General features: G+C 38.8%; 1 protein-coding gene across 1 annotated transcript in view; it reads left to right on the top strand.

Moving 5' to 3' along the window:
• The first annotated feature begins 279 nt into the window (after positions 1-279).
• Positions 280-27889, top strand: part of LOC146002176 (odorant receptor coreceptor-like) — a 76626-nt gene continuing 49016 nt past the window's right edge. Inside the window, exons 1-5 of the mRNA XM_083139894.1 lie at positions 280-928; positions 10393-10814; positions 15486-15585; positions 17365-17469; positions 19622-19777. Coding sequence (XP_082996020.1) covers positions 332-928; positions 10393-10814; positions 15486-15585; positions 17365-17469; positions 19622-19777 — 1380 coding nt within the window. The 5' untranslated portion in view covers positions 280-331. The remainder of the gene's footprint in view (positions 929-10392; positions 10815-15485; positions 15586-17364; positions 17470-19621; positions 19778-27889) is intronic.

Raw genomic sequence — 27889 nt, forward strand, 5'->3', positions numbered from 1 at the left:
CCTTGTTTGATGAAAAAGAGGACTGTAATTATCTGGAAGGAGACGATAAAACAATCTTTTAAAACTCATTAGAGGCATATTAATGACACTCTGGCCAGTCGTTCTGATCGGAATACTTAATTGTCTTGGAAAAGGGAATACTTGAGTATGTCTTTGAGCTGGCGAGTGATATTGTTGGCAAAACGGAATTGACAAATTAGGGCAAGTTCTGCTACCACTGGGAGGTATCGGCGGAAGAGCTGGAAGAATTTGTAATATTTTTGATCGAAACATTCTTGATATAGTTGAATTGTGGTGTGCACTATAGAGAGGTGGTTAGAAAGCTCTCAAGATGAAGTGGGAATCGAAGGGCTTGTTGAGGATCCTATCCCCACAAATCACATTTCTACAATTCTGTGGGCACTTTGTTCTCGATTTCCACACCAACAAAGCCCCCATGTTGCAATTTTTCAGAGGTTCGTACTCTGTCATCCAAATCTCACTGACATTTCTCCACATGGCTTTCTGCTTCTTGAAGATCTTCTTCAGTTTGAGCGACCTGACAAAGCTTGTACCCGCCGTGGTGACAACAATGCTTGGGATTCACGGCGTAATAAAGCTGATCTATGTTGCGTCACGGAGAAAGAGGCTAGCAAGGACCCTGAGATTGTGGGACGAGGTCAAGACGCATCCCATATTTGAGAGAAACGATGAGGAGACCCTAAACAGAACGAAGAGAAGAGCGGCGAAGTGGCTCATCATCGCCGCGATTTTCTACGCATTTTTTTCCGTGGCGTGGATCATCTCCCCCATCTTCGACAGCGGATTCGAGGACATCATTGTTGATAATGTAACAATGACGGTGGAGAAGCCACGGCTGATTGTTGGAGCGTGGTATCCTATGAACCTAACAACGTCCCCTGGCTACCAGATAGCGTATATGTATCAGGTAAGGCAATTAGCGAAACCAAACTTCTTCACAGACTCAGGCACACAGGTAATATGAGACGTTGCGGATACGAAGGGCGAACTCAACAAATGCTGGTTTCGAGAAAAACGCATTGAAGTAATTTTGCACTCTGGCGAACTCAACAAAAAAGGCATTTTAGCTACTTTTGCTCTGGGATGTCTAAATTTTGTTAAGAAATATTATCTATAACAAACATTCGAAAGTAAGTAAAGGAAATAAATGTCAAGGAAAAAATTAGAGGAAACAAGACTTGAAATGAAAATAACTTTATTGCACAAAAATACTAATGAAAGGATCTGTATTGCACGATATACTAATAACAAAATCAGAACTCACAACTTTTTTCTCATCGAACTTAAAACATTATTATAACTTTATTTTAAACTGAACAATATGTAACTTAGTTATCGTAATCCACTTTTTCGTCTTATTTCCTCAGCGTCACCCTCGTTTGGCGTGGAGCTATTTCCAGGTTGATTTTCCAGAATGGTTGTGAAGTATGGTGACCATGGTAGTGAAACGTAAGGCAGTAGATCTCGAATATATTTCAATTTTGCAGGGGGAACAGGTACAGGGGAATCATAAAGACTCGGTAACTTAACTGTGGCCAGATTGAACGTCGATTATCCATACTTCACGTAATGAGATCGTGATAACATTCCACCAACGTGCGCAATAGAAGTGACGGGCAAAGTAAGCCACGTGCCAAGCGAAGCGAAGGGGTTGGGTGGGCGGGGTCCGAGGTAGAGTTCGCCCTTCGTATCCGGAGCTCAACCGCTCTTAGAAGATAGGAGAGCTTCTGTCAGCCCTAGTTTTATATGGTTAGCAGGCCGTCTTCAACAAAAACTTATCTAGCATATTCCCTAATGCCTGACAAACCAAGTCATGGAAACAAAAATCTCCTAATGTTGAGTTCGCCCTTCGTATCCTCAACGCCTCATATAATTAGGTCATTTTTCAGTTTTTAGGGCAAACAAACAAGATAAAGTTTGAATAAAAATGATTCATTGATTTCGTTAATTTTACTTCTTTACTTATCTTTACTGTCACCTTTTGACTAATGTTGAAGATGAGGATGTGATGAAATAAACGAAGAAACATTCACAAAGGAGACATATACCCGTCGCGTGGTTTAAACTCAGAAACCGTGGTTTCATAGCTAGGGGTTTGATTGATTGATTGATTTGTTACTTTATGTCTACTTTATGTACAGAAAAGCTAATCGGGACTGGATCTACATTCTAAAGTGGGATCCGAATCACTATGTACCTTCAACGGGTATTGTCATAGGTAGGGGAAAATGAGTGGCAATAGCAAGCGATTACCACGCTGACAAGTGGTAGCTATCGGAACTATAATTATTTGAACTACTGGTACTTTATCTCGAAGTGTTTTCGATATACTTCTGACGCAAGCGAGTATCGATTTGCCTTCAACTAGTTAATTTTTAACGACAGCAACAGTTATTTATACTTTTTATAATAGCTTTATATATCCAACAACATCGCGGGCTAACAAAACGTATATGCAGTGTCCGAGAACTCCACGTGCACCTAGATTATAGTACATAGTACAAACTACCAATAGATACACATATGTGCTATACTTATTTATTATAGCATACGTGCTGACCACGTGGCAGAGTGGTTAACACATCGCGATACGACGCCAGGGGTCCCGGGTTCGAATTCTGGCCTAGGCATGGATGTTTGCGAGTGTTCATTCATCAATTTCATCATATCATCACTCATACACATCATCGCAAATTAGCCAATAGTGGCACAAAAAGCGAAGTATAATAAAGCAAATCAATTAATGAATCAATATAGAGTACGTATACATGTATCTACAGTGTCTCTCAAAAGTTTTAGGACAACGACATTTTAAACTAGGCAACCCAATTTACAAAAAGGCGTTGGTTGGTTGCGTGTAGAGTTAGGCTCAATTTCAGGGTTGCCACATGCACAATAGATATTTATAAAATACGCGAAAGGAATAAAAACAAGTAATATTGTATAAAATTATTAAAAATATCACTATTATATCGCAAGTGACAAAATTCTTTCTGAAAGAAAAAAAATAGGTTTTCTAGTATTTCATCGCTGATGAGTCTACAGAAAGGAAAAGAGGTGAGATAAATCGAAAGGTGACGAAGGAAAGGAGAAAGAAAAAGCGAAAGGAGAAGAGGAAAAGCCGAGGAGAGAAGAAAGAGAGGATAGACGACGAGAGGAGATGTAGTGAGGAGAATGGAAAAAGATTCTAGGAGAGATGAGGAAAATGGAGCAAAGAAGAGAGAAGAGGAGACGAAAAGAGGGGAGTGGAGAGTAAAACAAAGAAGAGAAAAAGAGAAGAACGAAAAGAAGAGGAGAAAAGTGCAGTGGAGTCTGAAATCTAAGACAGGAGAGGAGATACGAGGAGTGGAGATGAGTGGGATGGAGATAAGATGCGAGGAAAGTAGGGTAGGCGATATGAGATAAAGCAGAGCGAGCAAAAGGAGGAGAGAGGAGAAGGAGAAGGACAAGAGAAGAACAGAAGGAACTGAAGAGAAGAGGTAGTTGCAGAAAATATTGTCTCAGCGTCAAGAATTGATGCATTGGTCAAATTATCGACATGAAACATTCAATAACATTTTGAAAAAATTGGAGAATGTATTAGATCGTTTCAAAATGCCTTTTGGCTTAGTTCAGACCAATGTAAAATCTTCCATGTAAGATCTTTGATTTTACCTGCGATTATACCACAAAAAACATGAATGTAATTTGAATATTTATAAGAATTATCCAATTCCTGTCCACTTCTTGGTTCGTTGAAATGGAGATTTTGTAATTTAATATTTCCACTCCCCCCACCATTAATTCCAAACTGAATCATTCCCTTTTACACTCTGTGGACAATGAACACAATGGGATAGGTATAAAACTTACGAACATTTTCTACCACCGGAAGAGTTTGAACCTACGACCATCAGATTGACAGTCCTGAACTGTAAACACTACCCTACAAGCTTTCGCTCCTGAAAGTAAGTAGATGGAGCTGATCAATGTGAAATGTAGATGCAACTCTCCTCCTACATGGAATTTGCAAAGAATACTTGTTTGTAACAAAGAAAACGAAGGTAGTACAGTGGGATCGATGAGAATTACCGTGCAAATTGTCCATGACTATTTTCATCAATTTTTCTCTTGCATCCTGTGTGTTTTTAAGCGATGGATTTTTATGTATGCTGGTGAAGAAGTTGTCAACAGTTTGTTTTGAGTTTTCTTTTAATTCTTGAAGCTCTTATCGGGTCAAATAAAGTGCACGAACATGGTGATGGACAATTTGCAAGGTAATACTCATGGATCCCACTGTACGACTCGGCGAAAACATTTAATGGAGAATTGCACATGCTGAAAACTTTTCATTCGATGTTTGCGGAGGTATCCTTGCATTGAACTCGAGTGGGAAAAGGGGTAAAATTAGTATGTCTTGAATTGCCACAAATATAAATAGTTATTTCATTAATATTTGTCAATGTCTTTGAAGCGTAACACAATTGTCGTTAGAGTATCATAATTCACAATCTTATACATGAAAATATCCCTTTGAATGTGTGTCAATTCATTTATTTGTTTATTTTTTAAATAAATTCCATATGCAGAACAATGTGGCCACTATACACTGCTATTACAAATAATGTTACCATGCGCTCTACACCTAGTACGGAGGATCGAACCTGGGACCGCTAGCAGCCCAATCGAGAAATCTAACCACTAAACCACGTCCTCACCACGCCTTGAAACAACAATATTTAAGTGTTCTGTCCCTCCAATATTGTAAATGTCGTTGGGTACATGTAGTTGAACTTTTACTTTAATTTTGAATTGCTTTCTTGTAGTATAGCAGATAACTTCGAGAAATAATTTTCGAAGTGAAAAACGAGAATATTGGTAGCTGCGAAAATGCGAGTTATTTCTTCTAACTTATTATTGCGATTATACATTATTAATAGAAAATATATTTCTATAGAAAAGGATTTTTATTATTATATAAGAGAGAGAGAGAGAGAGAGAGAGAGAGAGAGAGAGAGAGAGAGACAGATATTACAAAATAGTTCAAATAGTGCTAGCGCCATTGAAAAGTCATGATGATTCTATGTTTAGAAAATAATATATTTATAAATTAAAAGCTGCGTACTAGGAATTATTATTACAATAAAGAACATGTCTAATTGTGAGTTAAGAAAAAACAATAATAAAGGGACATTCTCGCATCACGATTGCAGTTCGAGAAAGTTTTGACAGGGATTGAAAGTAACGCACTGTCCTGAGTAAATCGCTAAATCGGACATCTGGTAGCCTTGCATCAGTGGTTATAAAACTAAAACTTCCCAATATTGCAGCCTGAAGACTTTTGCGCAAGAAACAGATTTATTTATGTAAGAACAAAATTGAAATTTTTACACATTTCTAAAATCGACGATGTAATTTTCGTAGTTATTGAATGGTTCACATTTAAATATTTTTTCAGGGTTCGAGGGGGGCATGGCCCCATGCCCCCCCTGGGTACTGGCCTGACGTAGACAGTGTGAGAGAAATTTTGGAGAATCTTTCTATTAAGTTTATTATTTACATCCACCTTATGCTCAGATACGTTTATTGACAATCGTGAACTTTTCGTTTAATAGATAATATTTAGTTTTAAATGACAGGAGAATATTGGTCAAATTTCCTTTCGTGTTCTTTTGAGAGAATATATACTTCTACAATAGCAATCGCGTTCGGAAACGGTGAAGAAAATGACTTGGTTTTCAAATGCAGATAAGCTTGGTAGCGTAGCTTGCTCGCGTTCAAAGTGACTCACTCACGCTATTCAAGGCCGCTTCTTATCGCAAAACACTGTGCGTCGATGCACAGTGTCTGCACCCAGCAAGTTACAAGTGACCAAAGTCGAATTTGAAGGAGAACATGAAGAAGGATAGATTTCATCAGAGGCGGCTAGGTGGGTACTAGCTCAAATTGCAATAGTTTAATTCATAATTTCTGACAGACAAGAAATCTTATTGAATAAGTATTAGGATAGTAATAGGTGTATCCACTCCTTTTTAACAAAGTAAGCTCGAAGACAATCTGTATTCCAATTGTTTATATTGGCAAATTGGTCAACCGGAGTTTATTATAAGGAACTATTTCGTAGCTGTTCATGTAATCGTTATAAAATTACAAATAAAGTATATTCACAAGCTTAGATATACTAACAACGAAGAAATAAATTGAGAGTTACATTTCAAATGCATGTGTATAGAGTAATTCTAGAAGTACAGAGTATTTAACTTCTTTTTGCAGGATAACGTTTACAAAATTCGCGCGACAGAATAATTAAGAACTGTTGCTCCAAGGGAAGCAAAGGGCGCAGTGTATTGGTTAGAGTTCTTGAAAGCATATATTACGGTCCCAGGTACGCTCCTCCATACTAGGTGTTCTTTTTTTAATTCTCCTTTGATTATAAACAAGAGCATGGTAACATTATTTGTAATAGCAGTGTATAGTGGCTACATTGTTCTGCATATGGAATTTATAAAAAAATTAAACAAGTAAATGAATTGACACACATTCAAAGGGATATTTTCATGTATAAGATCGTGAATTATGATACTCTAACGATAATTATGTACTGCTTCAAAGACATTGACAAATATTAATGAAATAACTATTTATATTTGTGGCAATTCAGGACATACTAATTTTACCCCTTTTCTCACTCATGTTCAATGCAAGGATACCTCTACAAATATCGAATGAAAAGTTTTCTGCATGTGCAAATCTCCATTAAATGTTTTCGCCGAGTCGTACTACCTTCGTTTTCTTTGTTACAAACAAGTATTCTTTGCAAATTCCATGTAGGAGGAGAGTTGCATCTACATTTCACATTATTCAGCTCCATCTACTTACTTTCAGGAGCGAAAGCTTGTAGGATAGTGTTTACCGTTCAGGACTGTCAATCTGATGGTCGTAGGTTCAAACCCTTCCTATGGCAGAAAATTTTCGTAAGTTTTATATCTATCTCATTGTGTTCATTGTCCATACAGTGTGAAACGGAATGATTCAGTTTGGAATTAACGATGGGGGAGTGGAAATATTAAATTACAAAATCTTCATTTCACTTAACCGAGAAGTGGACAGGAATTGGATAATTCTTATAAATATTCAAATTACATTCATGTTTTTAGTGGTATAATCGCAGGTAAAATCAAAGATCTTACATGGATGATTTTACATTGGTCTGAACTAAGCCAAAAGGCATTTTGAAACGATCTAATACATTCTCCAATTTTTTCAAAATGTTATTGAATGTTTCATGTCGATAATTTGACCAATGCATCAATTTTTGACGCTGAGACGATATTTTCTGCAACTACCTCTTCTCTTCAGTTCCTTCTGTTCTTCTCTTGTCCTTCTCCTTCTCCTCTCCCCTCCTTCTGCTCGCTCTGCTTTATCTCATATCGCCTTCCCAACTTTCCTCGCATCTTATCTCCATCCCACTCCTCTCCACTCCTCGTATCTCCTCTCCTGTCTTACATTTCAGACTCCACTGCACTTTTCTCCTCTTCTTTTCGTTCTTCTCTTTTTCTCTCCTTTGCTTTACTCTCCACTCCCCTCTTCTCGTCTCCTCTTCTCTCTTCTTTGCTCCATTTTCCTCATCTCTCCTAGAATCTTTATCCATTCTCCTCACTACATCTCCTCTCCTTGTCTATCCTCTCTTCTTCCTCTTCTCTCCTTTCCTTTGTCACCTTTCGTTTTTTCTCACCTCTTTTCCTTTCTTTAGACTCATCAACGATGAAATACTAGAAAACCTATTTTTTTTCTTTCAGAAAGAATTTTGTCACTTGCGATATAATAGTGATATTTTTAATAATTTTATACAATATTACTTGTTTTTATTCCTTTCGCGTATTTTATAAATATCTATTGTGCATGTGGCAACCCTGAAATTGAGCCTAACTCTACACGCAACCCACCAACGCCTTTTTGTAAATTGGGTTGCCTAGTTTAAAATGTCGTTGTCCTAAAACTTTTGAGAGACACTGTAGAGTATAACACACTTAGGAACTTTACATTACGTTACAGTACATCGTTTTGCACCGTCCGACGTCATTCATGCACCCACACACACGTTCCTTGTCGTTTCTCAGTATTGTAACTAACTACCGTCGGATCAAATATTATAGATACTGGGATTTTGACTCAGAATAAAAATTATGCAGTAGACCTACATAGAAACGAGCTACATCAAACTTGAGCCCATTTAATTTTTGCGTTATTTTATGCTAACCAAATTTGCTGTTGTCACTACCGCGATGTCAGTTCAACCGTGGAAACTGCGGGCTGTTACTGCAAGTCATAGCGTGTGGTGTTGCCACGTTCTACATACATCTTCACTCCGTTGAATAAAAATCTGTTTCGAAATTTGAATTGACATTGAGAATGGATTTTAAAAACAAATGCAAAGATCTTCAAAACAAGACCAATATTATGTTTGTAGGACTACTACCCAATACTAAGAAAACGTTGTTGCGCAAAATTGATAAAAACGGCTCTTTGAAGGACCTGTGACTTTCAGAACAGGGATACCAACCGCGAAAACTAAATGATTCCCAAGATACCGAATACCAACCAACAGATCGCAACAGGATACATGCAAGTAGGAGTACTGGGACTTCTGGGACACTCTTTACTGTGCACATCCTGTACAATTCATCACATATGAACATTATAATGGTCATTAGTTCCGTTATTACTTTTATCTAAAACTATTAGATGATTATGATTGCATTAAAAATCAAAAGTTTTGTATTTATATTCCTCCTTTATGTCAAGGACTTGAACGTCAAGTTAGACTTAAAAATATTATTACCCCAAAACTAAAAGAAACAAATACAGTAACACCTCGATAATCCGGACTGATAGGGGGGATAAGTTGGTTGGTTTAACGAAAGTCCGAATTAACTCAAATAACCTAAAAGAACAGTAGAAAGTTCATTAAAACTCCGTTTATAGCAACAAAACACGTTTATTACGGTGTATTTGAAGGGTAGGCCAAACTACACTATAGAGTACAGTACACAGTCTGCGGGAAACAGAATTTCATCAGTGGTTGACTGCTTTTTGTTTGGGAAGTTCTCTTGTTGACTTCTAGCCACATGTAAAACGTTGCATTCTGCTTTTCCCTGTACGGATTAAGCGAAGTCCGGGTTATTGGGACGTAGATTAACGAGGTTTTACTATATAAAGAAAACTAAATGTAAATATTTTACTCACAAATGATCAATACAAAAGCATCCAAATCTAAAGGTTAGTCCACAACCGGTTTGCGAAACAAATTTGAGTTGTTTAGAGAATCGACGTCTTAACACATGGAAGTTATATCGTGTGAAAAGTTCGGAGCACAACCCCGTGTGTTCGGAGGTTTAAGAGGATAAGATCTCGTTATAGTGTTGGTCTTTGTAATCCATGTGATACAAACTGACAGTATTTGCTCGGAAGTTCAGGGATGACACAAAAGTGCCCTGGAGAGAGAGGTTGGTCTGACGCACGAACTAGGCAACGCAGCCCAGTTGACGTAGCCACACAGTGCGCGGGAAGCAGCGACTTTTGTCCCGCTCTCGCTTTGCTTTCCCCACATGTGGCAGCAGCGCAATTCTTCCCAGCCGCCTATTTTCATGGAAGTACGTTTAGAATGTTCTTTACATATTTCTGAAAACTATGTGGAACGTAATTGGTTCTTACTGTAGAGATGGTCCCGAGACCGGACAACTCTTCATCTTGAATCAAAATTGCCTACGTTTATAATTACTTATTATTATTATAATTGTTGAGTTTGATTTAAGTCCACTCTATGTATAGAGATACTAATTTGGACTGGACCTATAGTTTAAAGTAGGATCCACTACTATGTGTCTCTACAGGATTTCGAACTAGAGACACTTTGATTACAAGGTACTGATATTATCATTACGCCATTGGAGAAGCCATGAAACTGTGTACATGCTAACGTTAGAAGTAAAAGTAAATTGCTACCCTGTACCTTGCACCACACCATAAAGGCGTACAGCGGATGTGGAGTTAGGGCCCCAAACTTTCTTGATCACGGCAGAAGGTGGGAGCCATATGATCAGCACCACGATCCTCACTTCCTTTACACCCACAGAGTTTCCTCCAGGTATCCACTTTATACGACGCTGGGTGGAACTGGAGCTCCGTAAAGAGGTGGAAAAAATCCCGGTTATGCTCCCCAACCTAAGAAATTATAGAAAATTAAATAGACAACGGATAATACATTCAATGAAGATTACACAGTAACAAAATAACATTCAGACAAGTATCAAGTTGTTATTTCCGTTAACTTTTCTTGTATTATTACTATTAGTTGCAACAGTTTTTTGGCACCGTTTCTCACTCTTTCAGATGTACTGGGCAGTGTTCTGTCCAATGCAAGTGTACGGCATAGACATTCTGTTTTGCTGTCTCCTGGTGCACGCCAGCGAACAGTTGAAGCATCTGAAGCAGATCCTGATCCCTCTGGTGGAGATGAGCTCAAACAGAGAAGGCAACCCGTCCGCCAAGTCCAAGTATCTAGGCTTGTCGCAGCTCAGTCTCTTCCAGGACAACAGCCTCTTGTCAGAGCTACCGCGGAGAAGGCAGGTCGCTTGGTCCAACAATAAGATCTACGTGGACGAGATTCTCAACAATGACAACAACCTGAATGCGGAGACTGGAGCGTCGCCTGGAGACCAGGGGATGGCGGCACAGATTATGGATGCTGAGAAGAAGAAGACAGTGAGATCTGCCATCAAGTATTGGGTGGAGCGTCACAGGCAGATCATAAGGTAAGTAAGTCTATTGAAAAAGGTACATTCTCAGTTTAATAGCACGGTACAAGAATCTATCAACTATTAAGAAATTCTATGTAAATTTAAGGCAGCAGACCGTGCAGGCCTAAAACGAAGTACAGAGTTACAATGTACTCAGCCTATGTCGAGGGTATTCGTCCAGTCTTCAAGTCGGCAAGGTTCTGCCAGGCCAAACTTCTCGCTCATACAGCTCCGTGGTCGATCCAATGACAGAGCTTGCTAAAGTCACGTGATCATACAGTTGTACTTGACGTCATTATTGGACCTCGGATTTTTAAGTTCTAAAACGTGTGCTTTAAGGTTCCTAAAATAGGCTCTAAAAATCCTAAAATAGGTTCGAAAAACCCTACAATAGGTTCTAAAAATCGTAAAAAAGTTTCTAATAATTATAAGTTAGGCTCGAAAAATCCTAAAGTTCAAAAATCCTGAAAATGCTGATTAGGTATAGTCACCGGCAAAAAATGGGACACCTACGTATATCCTGAAACACGTACTATCTCGCATAAAGTAATGTGTGTTGCCTAACTATGCAGTGATGGCAGATTAAAATCCACTCTTCGCCGTATAGTTAGGCAACAATCTTTTTTTCATGTTATCCACAGCCAAACTCCGCAATTTTGTCTGTGAGGATAATCGCATTTGCTGAAAATAATCTTTCAACAAAAACATAGTCAATGGTGCAACCTTCAATGCTAAAATGTTAGTTTGCAAGGCGTGAAAGTCACAAAGCACCCAAGTGATGTAAAAGTGAGCAAGACCACACAGATCAGACTACTTTGGATTATACAGGTAACAGTTGCACCAGACATTTTGAATTGAAAATTCACCATGGACTTGGAGGAAGGGAAATCGACAGAGAGTACGTTTCAAACACGTCCGTCATTGAATATGTTTCGTGACCAAACAAAGCAAATGCCTCTGTGTGACATAAAAATCTTGTAAAACCTTTATATGAAAACCTAAGAAAAGGCTTGAATTAGGCGCTTAAATCTAGAATAGGTTCTAACAAGTAAAATAGGTTTTCTTAGGCAGTATAAAGCTTCATTAGTTGTTGCATTTTTTTAACAAAACGCTGACATAACTTATTATTTCTTACATACCTGTAAAGGAAAAATAGGTTACAAACCTAAAATCGGAAGTCTAGTCATTACATGAGCCATACTACATTGTATGCTTATAAAATTCAGATAAAAGTTCTGGCAAAAAGGGGAAAGGAAGAATTTTATAGAAAATATGAAATTTGCAGGGAAATTTGAAGATGTTCGACTCATATATATTAGTATGAAGTCCTTTTGAAATGTGAAAGATACTATGCCTCTCTTCTGTCGCGAAATGTATACCTTTAAAGGGAACTTTAAAAATACTATATTTAGCTAAGGAACATTTAAAAATGCTCTATAATCCAAATTTATAGTTATTGTTATGTGACAGCAAATGTGAATAACACTAACTGTTGTCTTTAACATTTTCGTATTTTGATATCAATCTAAATATTTTGTTATTATCTATATTAATATTTATGCAATGAATGTTAATGTTTTTAAATTGACATTTCTAATGGATCATTAAAAATGATAGTAATTTTTGTTATGAAACATTCCATTATTCTGAAAGGAAATTTATGAAATTGGGAAATTTCGTACTTGGTAAGGTCAAATTGTACTCAATTGTAGTGGCAACACATAGAATTCTAAATATATATAAAACAAAACTACTGTTCATGTATATTGTGCGCTTATGCTTCTCGTCATACTATGAATGGTTAATAAGTGATGTTATGTTGCTTCTAGTACATAGAATGAACGTTCTTAACATTTTTAGGGATATTTTAAAATGTAATTACTCTACCCGAAACTTTCATTACTGGTTAATTACATACATAATTAACTACGTCACATACAAAGTAGATGGTGAAAGGCCGAAGGTTGAAATGAAAATTAGAAAGAAAGGAAACTAGAGAGCATAGCTTTCGCTAAAAGTGCCACCTCGCATTAATTCCCAGAACCTTCTTACACTCCATTGTGTTAACACGATTTAGAAGCGTAGATGGTATAAGGAAGCATAAAACTCGGCAAGTAGCCTGGCCCAAAATCGAAAAACAGTTTTTCTTTAAGGTAAAGTAAGTCACTCCCAGTTGGCTGTCAATGGACATAAAACACCCCATACAAATTTTGTTACAGGAGTGATATCAAAGGATAACCCTCCTCGATAAACGTAATCCATGACCCTAAAAAGGCATGATTACTTTATTTTTTTTAAAACTTGAGTTCATAGATATGCAGCAGGTCATGAAAGAGTCACAGAATACATAATTATTGCTGGAATAGATTTGAAGTGACTAAGTCGGTCGAAATCTTACGTTTCTTCATGCAAGTCCAGATTTGTCTCCTACACTGACCCCCTGCATCACTTTTCTTAGAAGGACCATACTTGTTACTGATTCTACTATTCTTCCTCCACCTGTTTTCCTAGCGCTTGAGCAGAAAAATGAAGCAAGATCTTCACTGGCGCGTCGTCTCCCTTCAGAGCGGTCACCCTTCTGCGGCGGTAATCCTGTCCCACCTTCCAGCTTCCAGCTTCTTCATAAACCCTTCCATTTCTAGAAACTTTTTGCCCTCTTTAACTTCTGTTATTTTCATGACGCTCTGATGGAATATATGGGACCTCCCAGATGGCGCAGTGGTACCTTCGTCGTCTTGTAATCAAGGGATACCCAGTGGAGTCACATAGTTGTCCGCATCAAACTTTAAACTGTAGGTTCAGTCCCCGATTAGCCTTTCTGTGCATAAATTGGACTTAAAACACCAAATAAAAAATCAATAAAAATCTGATGGAATATATTAAATATATCTTCCACTGTTTTTGCAAACGTCGCTTCTCTACAGTTGTTTCGTTGTTCTCTCTTCATGCTTACACACGCTTTGCCATTCGTGGTACAGACCTTCAAGTCTTATTAGCATTTACTATGGGCTTAATAAATAGGACAGCACCCTGCCAATACCCTGTCAACTTATCCGACCTAGTGTCTCAGATTCTTCTCACAGCACGTGATTGATTCACTTTATTTTACTTCGCTTCCTGTGTCGCTTTTGGCTAATTTGCGAAGATGGGGACGAGTGATGATATGATGAAATTGATGAACGGACAATCACAAAGAAGTATGGCTAGGCCAGGATTCGAACCCAGGATCCCTGGCGTCGTAGTGCGATGTGCTAACCATTCCCGCCACGGGGGCCGGCTCACAGCTCTTGAAACATTAGACTTCGCAGGATCTCTTCTCTTGAAGGCAGCTTGTGGCTCTCCAAATCTTACAAGACGTGACTACAACTTCTTGCTTCCTCAGCGGCACTTTCACACATCGTTGCATGCCCACTTCATACAGACACGAGGGCACGTGAACACGAGGATCTACACTGAAAGGAGCGCAGATACTCATTAATGTCGATTTTCGGCAAGTTGCGAATTCCGTGCGCTCTATTGACATGCATTTGCTACACTGCCGGCAAGTGGTGCCACCTAAAGACGATACTGCTAGGCTTCTGATACGGACAGAACCACATGGCATGTCACAACAGCAGCATGTGATCAACTTTGCTATTTTTTGTCACTTTAAGTGTCAGTCTTCATTTTGATGCTAAATAAACATTTACAATGCCCCAACGAATATGGTTACCCCTGGGCCTAACATATCTCTATCATGACCAATTGTACCCAACATAACTGCTTTACATGTTAGACAGGGTGTAAAGGGACTTTTGAATCTTTTATCAGTAAAATAGCTATACATATTATTTTGTATCTCCTGATCCCATTGCAATCCCAGTTTTATTTTTTCATATGGTTTACAGTATAGCATGGTGTACCAAATATATTTTTGCCACGATTTTTTGGCAATAACATGTTTGAGATTTTCAAGGTCAAAGTCAAGGTCACGTAACAATGTTTTATTTTTATCTAAACTTAGGCTTTACATATCATTGGAAAGCTTGTTCAATTCCATGCACAATCAACTTCATACGTCAAATACGAGCAGAATTACAGCACATTTAGTATAGCTAAACGTGCTCAAAAAGAACAATTTCTGCTAAATTTGACCTTGAATAATTTTACACTTACAAGACAAGCGAGATCCAAAGTTTTTACAGTTAGTAAGTTCCATGCATAGTTTCAAGTCCCCAAATTTCATGAAAATCGGAAATGGTCGGGTTGAAAATTTCACATATCTGTGTTGATTTGGCATGGAATGACTCATATATATTCTGTGACTCTTTCACGATCTTCCTCATATATACGACCTCAAGTTTGATAAAAGACAATAAAGTGGTCAAACCCTTTGAGGGCCATTCAGCACGTTTGGCGAGGATAAAAAGCAAGGCCGGAAAAATGTCGCACAGGTGCCAACATTTGTGTAGGATGTTTTTAGGTCTATTGGCACCAAACTGAGGGGTGACTTGCTAAATGCTCGTATTTTGGGTATTTTGGACCAGGATACTGCTCAACTCTCCAAATCATTGAAAAAGATTTAGGCTCATTCAACAATAAGTACAGTAGAATTTTTACAGTGTTTCATTCTTTACAATAATATGTTTCCATTCATACACTTCACCTCCATCTCTACCAACATTGTTTTAAAATATCCTTTTTTAGGTTTACCGTCGAGGTTGAGGACATGTATGGAGTGGCACTCCTCTTACACATCCTTCTGGCCGCCATGAATCTGTGTATCCTTGCATTCGAATCTAGTCAGGTAAGTTCTTTCGCTTACAATAATTCGGCTTTAGTTCTAGTAATGCGTCAAAAAATTACGTCGGTACTGTCCGAATCACGTAAGACACACCGAGCTTGAATGGACGAGTCAAAACGCGAAAGGGGAAGTAGCTACAAAAATGTGCGAAACGCTTCGGGTTTCCGTAACAGTATTTTGCTTGAATACATTCTGTTGTTTGTTATCGCTTGATAGTTTGTGTTTGTGGTTCCTGATGATTACTACAATACGTAACGAATCCTAACGAAGGTATACGCAGACGACTTTTGCAGCATTTGCTTCTCCATCAAGCAACTACCACCTCTATTTTGCTACTGGACTTGCCCAGTTCGCACATGCGCATTTGTGTCAATGGTCATGCCTAACATAAGCGGACTGTAGCAAGAATGCGATTTGAGTTACGTTTTCAACCAAAACTGAATAACATTTCGGACGTTCTGAAACGATAATGATGCTTTACTCACAGCCATGTGGGTTTAAGTACAAGAGTGATGTTTCACTCATATAAATATTACTCCAGAAATAAACAATTAAGTTGCGGTCACAGGAATTAGTAACAGATCTCAATATAATTTCAGTCACTAGAATACATTTTGAGCCATAGAAATTGATTTCAGTCACGAGAATTAGGTGAGGGCGTTTTCACTCAACATTATCAGGAATTAATACAAAATAATTATTTAAGAATCAATAAAGAATAATTGTTTCCTCTGTGGAGAAACTAAAAATCACAGGATCAAGTCCTTGTGTGGACATGGTTGTTTCTCTGTACATAATAAATCACCTAACTGTCACCTAACTATCCTACTGTCGTGATTAGTCAAACGTGGCAGAAAACCGGAGTAACATAAAAGAAATACAAATATCCGCAGGGTTTTCTTATTTTCTAGTACTCTAAGAGAGAAGTTTCTACAAAGATGTTACTACTCAGTGATTAATGAAACCAATGTATCTTATAGAACAACCATAGAATAACTAAGCAAACGCCTTATCCCTTCACTAACATATAACGCTATTAGCTACACTGTGAAGACATTTACCGCAATTTTACGGCGAATACCTCGGCAGCTAGGACGCCAGTCCTATCAACATAAAATTGCAGTTGTATCACAGTAAAAAAACAACATTTAACCAGCGAAAACAATGAACAACACCACAAAGACAGCAAAGTCAATTTCCCATCTTTCGTTGTTTTTCATGTGTTTGCGTGTAGTTCTCTCTAGACACAGTAGTGTAAATCCGCTGTTTCTTGAATATCAATAATTTACACGTAAATTATTTTACATTTTAGTACCGAATTGCATACCTTACAATAACAATAACGGTTTTAAAATGCATCTTCAAGTTGTTCGCCGTCATGTATGATATTTGTAATATACATTCAGGGTTTATAAATTTATCTTATGGACGGTGAAAATAGTGTGGAGTGAACTTACGGTGAACCATCAGTGCATTTAACGGTAACATGACCGTAAAGTTACGGCAATTTCTATACATTGTAGAATGTAGTCAAAAAGCCTACAACACCTTCAACAGATTGCGTAATGGAATGTGCGCGACACAGAAAAATAGTCAAGTATGGAAGATTGTCTCAGTTACATCACTTCATAAACTCGCATTGGTTATACATATAAGAAGAAACCACAACTACCCAGAAAACGAACCTGTCTTAATTTTATATTATGTAATCAAAACTTAATATATAAAATATGTTTTATGGTTTCAAGCATGTAATCTTTGTCGATTTTGTCTGTTTTCCAGATTAGGCAGATGAACATCTACTCTATCAATGTTCTTGGTTTCATGATTCAGAATCTTCTCCACATCTTCGTCTTCTGTATAGAAGGGAATAACTTAATGGAAGAGGTAAGACAAGTATCAAACTTTACTTTATGGTATGAACTTGTATCGTGGACCTCGCCAATGGCGTAGTGATGGTGCAGTCGCCTTACACTCAAAGGTTTGATCTCCGGTTGAGAAATGTTCATATCCTACTTTAAATGTAGGTCCAATACAGGTTATACTGATCACGCAATGGAATTAAAAAAAAAACTTTTAAAATAGCTTTCCTCGTCTCCAGACTTACGTATAATAACAAACCATTAACTACATGAACTTTGCACGTATGTTTTGTACGCTCTGTAAACACAGAATCTTTACAGCGTTCCACACCCTGACAACGTATCACTCTGCAGATTCCACTCTGACAATGTAGCTTCTTGACAGTGAACACCCTGACAACATATTATCGTGAAAGTGTACCATTCCAGCAACGTAATATCCGGACAGCGTATTACACTAGCAACGTACGTGACAGCGTACCACTTCACAATGTAGCATTGCAGGAGCATACCACTTTCACAACGTAACATCATGTCAGCGTACAATCCTCTCAACGCAGCATCCTTACAGCGTACCACTTTGACAACGTAACATCACGACTGCCTATCACCCTGACAACGTAGCATCCTGACAGCTTAACATCCTAATAACATAGTGTTGTGAAAGCATACCACTTCGGCAACGTAACACCCGGACAGCGTATCATACTGCAACGTACGTGACAGCGTACCACTTGACAATGTAGCATTGCAGGAGCATACCACTTTCACAACGTAACATCGTGTCAGCGTACAATCCTCTCAACGCAGCATCCTTACAGCGTTCCTCTTTGACAACGTAACAACACGACTGCCTATCACCCTGACAACGTAGCATCCTGACAGCTTGACATCCTAACAACATATAGTTGTGAAAGCGTACCACTTCGGGAACGTAATATCCGGACAGCGTATTACACTAGCAACCGAGCAGTGTACCAGTTTGAAATATCAACACCCTGGCAGCTTTTCACTTGACAACATAGCTTCCTGACAGCGTACTCTCATCATAACAGAGTATCGTGACAGCGGACCATCATTACAATGTAGCAACGTAGCACACTCATCTAGAATGTGTTCTTCAATAGACTGAGTGAAACAAGCACGAACACAATATCGGAAACAATATAAGCTCACGATATCCTTCTTCAACTTAATTTAATTATGAAAATCATAACACCATATCTATTTTCGACATCAGGATTAAACAATTGAACATCTGTCATTCATACAGTCCTGACACAAGTATACATTAGTATTAACAATCTTTTGGTTTGTTTGAAATCCACATTATGCTTCGATAAACAAATTGGTGCTGAACTTACAGTTTGAAATGGTATCAGGTTCACTGTGCAATATACTTCAAACCCTGGACCATAGATTACAAGCGACACAATTACCACTACTACATTGAAAAGGCAGTGCAATTAGTTTTTGGGAGGGAAACTAAAACGTAGGATTTGGTCTTTCCAAAACTTAAAAAGAAGACAATGCTTATTTGTATGATTAAGGATCTAAAACCTTTTCGCTTAAATTAGATTTAGTTACAGGGCATTCCATTAGGATTGGTGGGACGCCAAGTGCACATTTTTGGCATTGAAGTAGCTATTGTACTGATTTATAGATATAAGTGAACAATTTTGTGCCACTGCCTCTTTATGTAATAAGAAATTTATTTTAATTTCTATGAATTCTCAAATGATGGAATATAAATTATTTAAGACAACGAGAGAAGGCAACGTACCTTTTAATACTTTAGTGGAGGTGAAGAGGAATAGAGATAGTTAGAGGGGAACTTAATTGTTATTGGATATCTTGGGTTTGATGGGACACAATAAAAGAACAAAACAAATCAAAAAGTTAAAATAAATTAACAATATGCAAAATATCGTCTACCTTTAACATTATTATATATAATACTGAAATTTGCATCCAAATGACAAGTCCATATTGTTGACTCACAAGATATGACAAAGTTATAGCATTTGATTTAATTTCAAAAATTGAGATTCAGGGGCACAGTAGTAATGAATGCCAAGAACGTATCCTAACGATACACATCAACTCTACACTTATATTTATATTTTTAACTGACTCATCTGCACAACTGACTATTGAATCCTCACCTCTCATTCCAGAGTTCGTCTCTCATGAGATCTGTGTACGACAGCTCCTGGTATGCTGGTTCAGAAGAAGCCAAGGTCTTCATCCAGATCGTCTCTCAGCAGTGTCAGCGCCCTCTCAGCATCTCTGGAGCAAAATTCTTCACCCTGTCTTTCGATTTCTTCGGGTCGGTAAGTTGCCTAAAATTATACATGAAGAACTATCATTGTCGAAGAGTTCTGATAGTGTATAGTATTGAAAGTGTATCACCCTTTCAACGTAAAATCCTGCGAGTATGCCACTCTGACAACGTAGCATTCTCACAGCCTACAACAACGTACGAGGGTCACTATTTATATTTTGAGCCTAACAATGAAAAAACAGGTATTTGGCATTGAAAACTGCTTTATTGTTTTTCGAAGTATTCTCCTTTATGGTCAATACACTTTTGCATTCGTTCGAACCATTTGTCAAAGCAGTTTTTCCAATCTTCTTGAGACACCTCCATAATATGGTTTTTGAACGCATCAACGGCGTCTTCAGCCGACGAAAATCGTTGTCCACGCAATTTATTCTTGACATTCGGGAACAAGAAGAAGTCATTGGGTGCCAAATCAGGACTGTACGGCGGATGACCCATCAATTCGATTTTTTGACTCTTCATAAAGTCGGCTGTTAGACGAGATGTGTGACAGCTGGCATTGTCTTGATGAAGAATGATCCGACTGCGTTTGTTTGTTTTCCGTATTTGACCGAAGACCTCTGGCAAACAAATTGTTGTGTGCCATTCAGAGTTGACCGTTCTACGTTCCTCTAAAGGCACAGTTGCCACATGACCAGTTTTCCCGAAAAAAAAGGCGACCATTTGTTTCGATGTGCTTCGAGCGCGAACAACTTTTGTTGGATTGGGTTCATCTTGAAACACCCATACAGTCGACTGCTGTTTACGTTCCTGCTCATATGCACATATCCATGATTCGTCACCTGTTACAATCTTATATACGTCTTTTGAAGCACCAAGATTGTATTTATTGAGCATTTGTTTGCACCAATTGACGCGAGCGTCTTTTTGAGTTTTTGTCAAATTGTGTGTGATCCAACAAGAACATACCTTTCTCACAGCTAAATGATCATGTAATATTTTATATATGCTGGTGAAACTAATGCCTATGGTTGCCTCAATCGCACAGTATGTCACATGACGATCTTGCAGTATTAGTACAGCGTCTTGAATAACGTAGTGTGGAAAACAACCCAAGAAACTGGTTCCCCGAGACGATGACAAGTAGATGGCAGTGCGATCGACCCAGGTGCTAATTTTGTTACGAAAGTAATGCGGCTTGTTAGTTTTTGGAATATATTGTGTAGATTTGTTTGTCTAGAAAGGCGGTAAGTGAATTGATGGAAACAGTTATATTTGTGGAGTGATTTGCATTCACGAAATGGCATTAATTTGGAAAGAAAAGTAAAATAAAATTAATAAATAAATAGCATGCGTAACACAAGAAGAAACATCGCAATGTGATTCCGGGCGTCAGGTCTTGGACTGTGTATTACAGTTTATTTTTCTATGTTATGATAATATAAATAGTATCCTGAGAGATATTTCATACCGAGGCGACAAACTACAAATGTCGCTAGTAGAGTATTTTTGTGACTCCCACCACAACTTTGATTTCTTGACCAAACGACTACAAAAAGTTGAAAAACTTACTTTCTCTCCCCGTTCCGCGCCTCATTTAGTGCGCTGACGATGTTTCACGGGGGCAAAAAGGCAGTGATGAGTGAAAGATGAGCTCTCATTCTCTCATCCTCCTCATCTTTCTCATCTTTCTTATTGTTCTCTCATTCTCTTTTTATTCTCCTGTTAATCCTCTCATTTTTTTTTTATTCTCTCATTCTCTCATTCTCTTATTTTCTTATTTTTTGAAAGATGAGTGCACCTTATCGTAATTTTCCAAGTCTGGGACCAAATGTTTATATATCGTGACCTACGTAAACCTCTCCTCTCATTCTCTCATTCTCTTATTTTCTTATTTTTTGAAAGATGAGTGCACTTTATCGTAATTTTCCAAGTCTGGGACCAAATGTTTATATATCGTGACCTACGTAAACCTCTCCTCTCATTCTCTCATTCTCTCATTCTCTTATTTTTTGAAAGATGAGTGCACTTTATCGTAATTTTCCAAGTTTGGGACCAAATGTTTATATATTGTGACCTACGTAAACCTCTTCTCTTATCCTCTTATTCTCTCAATCTCTCAATCTCTCAATCTCTCATTCTTTTTTTACCTTTAGAATATTGTCGTCAACATTAGAGATGAAGTTGGAGTGCTGGAATCAACGGGGCCAAATGTTTATATATATCGTGATCTTCGTAAACCTCTCCTCCCATCTTCTCATCCTCTTATTCTCTCATTCTCTAATCTTTTGAAAGATGAGTGCATCTTATCGTAATTTTCCAAGTCCGGGACCCAAATGTTTATATATATCGTGACCTTCGTAAACCTCTTCTCTCGGGGAGGGAACGATGTACCATACACACATACACATATACACACACACACACATACACACACACACACACACACACACACACACACACACACACACACACCCCTGTTTTCCCACCCTCCATTAAGAGGAAGCTGGACTTTTCACGCCAAAGCGAGGAAGTTTTAAAAGTGCTCTGATTGGACTGAGATTTTTATACGTAATAGAGGTACTCCCGAGGATAGCGGGAATCTGGGTGTGGCTGCTATACACTCCATGGAAGTTGAGATATTGACAATGAATGGGCGGACAAGCACAGCACCCCCAAGAGAGGAAGGTGCAAACTTAAGAGTATTGCGAGGAATCGTTATTCATTTGTTATTTCTTAGGTCACACACTGCGTTGACGAAACGTTATGTAAGAGGAAGCCACAAGCACCAAACCCCGAAGCGAGGAACCAACTAAACACAATAGTGTCCGTAAAACGTGAATAGAGAGGAACTACGTGTCACGTTATGATGAGTGACGGGTGATTCGAAGCGCGCGCTGGTGTTTGACGTTCCTAACTCGGCCCCCATTGGCTGCGCTACCTGTCAGCAATCTGCCGTCGATCACGCGGCAACCCAAGCACCGCCCTCCATACCAAATCATATGGGAATAAATGTTGCAACAATGTGCGAGAGCGTCTCCGCGCCAAAAGGGGTGGAACAAGCTGGTTTCGGATGGCTTAGTAACGGTGCAAGCGGTACGACAGGCGAGGAACGTACGTACGGTGGCCATTTTCTACCTCGCGCAATTAGTCGACGTAAGGTGAAAGGACATCAATGGGGAGATAGACTAAATTGTGGTAGAATGAAAAATTATTCTTATAAAAAGAATATATTTGAATTTTCATCACATGGAATTGTTACTTGTTTGGGTTAGTTCTTAACACCGCTTTATGCACAGAAAAGCTAATCGGGACTGGACCTACAGTTTAAAGTGGAAACCAAACCACCGTGCAATGTGCATCTACCACCACCATTGCATGGCATCAGATAATATTATTTCGATGGATATTGTGATGCGTTGGAGGCTGATCGCTGTTAGTATTGTCAGTTGGGATGTCTAGATAAAACTGTTTTTTCTTAACTTCCATTAGAACGCCGTTAAGTCATGTTGATATTTACTTACATTTATTTATTTAACATAAAATATGTGTACCGTCACGTTGACCTAGAAGATGGTCGGCCCCCGTTGCGGAGTGGTTAGCACATCGCGCTGCAACGCCAGGGGTCCCGGGTTCGAATCCTGGCTTGGGCATGAACGTTTGTGATGTCTATTCATCAATTTCATCATATCATCACTCATCCCCATCTTCGCAAATTAGCCAAAAGTGGCACAAGAAGCGAAGTAAAATAAATTTTGCTTTCTAGTGTCCTTTCGGGAGGCACTCGCTTCACTTTCACCGGCAAATGTTCCACACGTAGGACGCTGCTCCTCAATCCTCAATACTCAGTGGTGGCGATTGGGTTCCAAAACTAGGGGTCAAGGTACCAAATCTAGGTGGGGGGGGGGGGCAAAGACAGTATATTTCCCTTTGCAGATAAGATTTAGCATAGTGTGAGGGCAAAAGTGGGGAGAAGTGGAAGGCAAATGCCCCCCTCGCCTCCTTCCTAATCGTAACCAAATAGCCCTTTCACAAAACAACATCGAAAACGAAACCAACCGCAAACGTACGGTCACGGACACTTGTCGGTTGTAATGATTTAATTGAAAGTCAATGGTGTTGTTATAATCCAGAAGTGTCCCTGACTGTACAACGTGCAAAGTGTCAACTTAACAGCTTAGAACAAGCGAGGCAACCCTAGAGGGCCAGGGGTGTGGAGGAGGCAAGGGAAAACTCCGAAAGCGAGTGACCTTGACTGGAGTATACTTGGCGTCAGTATTGCCAATAACTTGAACGTAAAAGTCGTGAAAAGTCCTTAGAAAATCCGCTAGAATGTCGCTAAATGAAATGTAAAGGCTCTAGAAAAAGTCGCAAAATGAAATGTACTTCTAAAAAATAGCAAAAAGGTGGAAAAAATGAAGTACTTGCCTATAAAAGCAACATTTCCTCTTCCTCTGAACACTGCACTTCACACTGATTACCGATGTCAGATACTAAATCATCGAGAAAATGCACTGCAAGAACGTTGTTTATTATTTCTGTGCACTTGGTTTTATGCAGGCGAATGCATGGTGCACTGCAGCTGTCAGTCACCAAACCTTTTCATACATAATTCGGACAAGTGATTCACGGTTAGCAAAGAACAGTGTTCGGCAATGAATAAAGCTAAAATAGCTTCAGCACTAGAAGTATTTAAATTTTCCGGTTTGAACTGTTTTTCTTCTGTTTTGCAGAACAGAAGTAACCAGATCTGACTTTATGTTTCTGTGTTTCGAAAGTTTTTTTCAGATCAGTAGTTTGGGCATACAGATAGTTCTACTTTGCAGTACTTACAATACGCTTTCGCCGTGTCACTATCGACAGGGATTAACCATTTGTAGTTTTCCCACTCCTTCCGATAATGTTTCTTGTATTGCGGTTTTCACCACACTGGACACTGCCCTGCCCTGGGCTACCTGCGCACAAACACACACGAACTTTATAATTTACACTAGCACTTCCTTTGTCACCACACACTACCCAAAAAACTCCAATCTGAACCCACGCACGACGCGACCGCGAAGTCAAACGTTCTGTTTTATAATAAGGCAGCCGCAATAGCGCCAGGAGGAGTGTCTGATAACAATGAGCTGTGAACAGTGATGTTTACAAACATCACAAACCATACTGGAAAAGGGGGTACGCTTTGCTTCAGTTTCTCTTTGTGCATCAGAAGTGAATTACGAGGGTATTTCCTTATTTAATAACTATAAAACGGACATTTTTAAGCATTTAGACGTACCTACGCAGATATTTTGTGAATTCTCCAAATTAGTCGCTAAAGAGCACACGAAGTAGCCAGAAAAGTCGCTCGTCACTTTTTCACGTCTTTTGTCGCCAGCTAGCCAGATCCGCCAGATTTAGCGACTTCTCGCTAGAGTTGAAAACACTGCTTGGCGTCAGCTTTAGTAAAGTGTAATATCATTAATTTAGAATTCATGAATACCTTAAAAATTAATTGTTCAAAGAATGATGAACTTTCTTTGTAAACAAAAATTACACTTACAGGCTGTATTATCGATGTATATAAATGTCTGAATTATTGACAATCCATTTGTATTTTGCATGAAAAGTGTTCACAATTTAGATCCCCTGCTGTCAAAAACTCTTCGCCATAAATCGGCACGACAAAAATGTTAATTAAATGAATTTCACTGTTTTAATTCGACGTAATATCCAGAAAAGAATATTCCCTCTTGTTTCTCTGCACTTGATTTTTATTTCACTAGCTTTGTTGCTGCTTAGGCTATATCAGAGAAGAAGCCTCATGACTTTTTTTTTTTCAGAATAATACACGAGCTTAATAAATTCCGTGGCGTAACAGTTCTGCACATGGTCTACAAAGATGTCAACGGAAAGTTTAAAGAAAGCGTCAAGAATATTAAATAGAAAAAAAATCGACTTTGGTAGTTTTTGTTCCTTTTGTGCGGTCCTGGAAGACAATATGTGTAGTCATAGTTAAAGCCCGCTTATTCCTCTTTCGGTGGAGCCCTATTTCAAATCCGTGGGTTTAGCTGCTTGCACGTAACATTCATTCCAGTGATAACTTGCACTTCTCCAGCATTCAGCATTCAAAGTTTACCACCGCCTGGAATTTCAGGATGCGGAAAGGGCTGTTGATATGTTGTTTTGACATCAAATAGAACAGATGTGCAAATTTTCAGATTCACACAATTTTTGCAAGATTAAAACCTAAATTGACGGTCTGTAAGTTTAAATGGAAAGTTAGTCTCTTTGGCTGCCCCAGTCGTTACAAAGCTATCAAGGCGCGAAAGAAGAATCCCTTTTAATTTTATTTTTTATTTTTTGCGAGACATGAGAGTGTATAGTTGTCTTTGTCCCATTGTACACTCGTAAATGCATTCTCATCGTCACCGCAAGAGATAAAAAACAACGAAAATAACTGAAGAAAAAGAGAGTGAGTGTCGAGAAGTTTCGACCTATACAATCGTTGAGGACGCGGTGCAACCTAAAAAGACCAATACTGTTAATTGTGTGCATTACCTTGTTTTTGCTGATCGCTGATTAAATTGTTTTTTTACATACTTGTAAAATATGCATTGCACATTGAAAACACTTGTTTTGTAAATATAAAACCAATCGAACGCAGGCTTAGGGTTGTCCGACCTGTCATGATATGCTGGAACTGCTGTTGTCGTCGTGAAGAGATTCCTTCCTAGAGTTTTCTCACTAGCCACTGGATTAACTGTGATCCTATATATTTTATACCCTAAGTCCCTTACCGTTGGAAAGAAGTATGCACACAAAAATTACAAAGCAATTCGAACTTTCAGGATTCGTGATATTGTTTCTTTCCCTTCGCTCTTGTGCCACTTTTGGCTAATCGCGAAGATGAGGATGAGTGGCGATACAATGAAATTGATGAAGTAACACTCCTCACACACCCATGACGAGGCCGCGGGATTCGAACGCCGAGACCCCTGGCGACGTAGCGTGCTGTGCTAACCATCCACCACGAAGGCCAGCCTTTCAGGATTCGTCCATTACAGTGCGGCGAGGGGGTTTAAGCTTTCACGTTTAAACGTACGTTCCTGTCGCCAGGAAAGAGATGAGCAGGCAAGCAATGTTCGTTTTTTTTCACCCATCCTACTGGTATAAATCATGGTTGCAGTTTAGTGTTGCTATGCGAAGGTAAACTTCCCTCAGGGCAGGAGAATTGAGACAAAATTTTAGGCGAAAAGCATTGGCGGCGCCAGGGGTGCGTGAGTGAGTGCTTGCGCGCCCCTTAATTTTCTTCCGCATCCCTTCTGCACACCCTACGTTCAACTGAAAACATTAATATGTAATATTATGTCATGTCATATTGAGGGCCGAATGATAGGTTATTATTGTATGCAACAGGCAAGCACTGAAAGAGGTACCAATACTTTTCTGTACTTGCGGCAGCCTCTGTAAAGATCAGCGGCCGTTTTTCTTCTTTCGTCAGCCTTGTCGTTATCAATTTTTTCTTCTTTTGTTTCTTCAAGTGGTCTGTTCGTGGTTTTTGATAATTGGCTATAGATTAATGTGAGTTATGTTTTTTTCTTTCTTGCATTGTTCATAAACGGTTTGTTTTCCGTCTACTTGTTCTTCCTTACACTGGAGCAAAAAATTCAGGTACTTTTAAGGTATCACCTCATCAGGTCGTGCTCTGGAAATTATTTAATGCGAGTTGTAACATGAAGGGTAGTTTTCTTCTTAATACGTTCTATATATTTGTTCCACGTTTAATGTCCAGTAAACGTAATATTTCAAACTTTTTCCAAGACTGTTAGGAAGGTGCCCAATGTTCACGAAGAAATTTTACAGTTCGTTGTTGGGGATAGTGCGGCAGAAGGGATTTTAAAGATGACACAGTTCCTGTACTCTTCGCGTTTTGTCTTGTGGCAGACGGTGCCTTCATTGGTTACATTGAGAAGGTTCAAAAATTGTCTTTTTAAGGGCAGGATGGTTTTATTTTGTATTTCACTACATAGTTCAATAAGACTGCAACGTGTATCTGAATGTTTACACTGCATGGAATGACCACTTTCTTGTAATACATATCGCACCCCCTAACTTTCTTTCCGCAACCCCTCAGCACCCGTAGATGAATAATTCTGGCGCCGCTGTTGGTGAAAAG

This window comes from Lepisma saccharinum, chromosome 18 (assembly GCF_977018435.1).
Source record: "Lepisma saccharinum chromosome 18, izLepSacc3.1, whole genome shotgun sequence".
Classification (NCBI taxonomy): Eukaryota; Metazoa; Arthropoda; class Insecta; order Zygentoma; family Lepismatidae; genus Lepisma; species Lepisma saccharinum.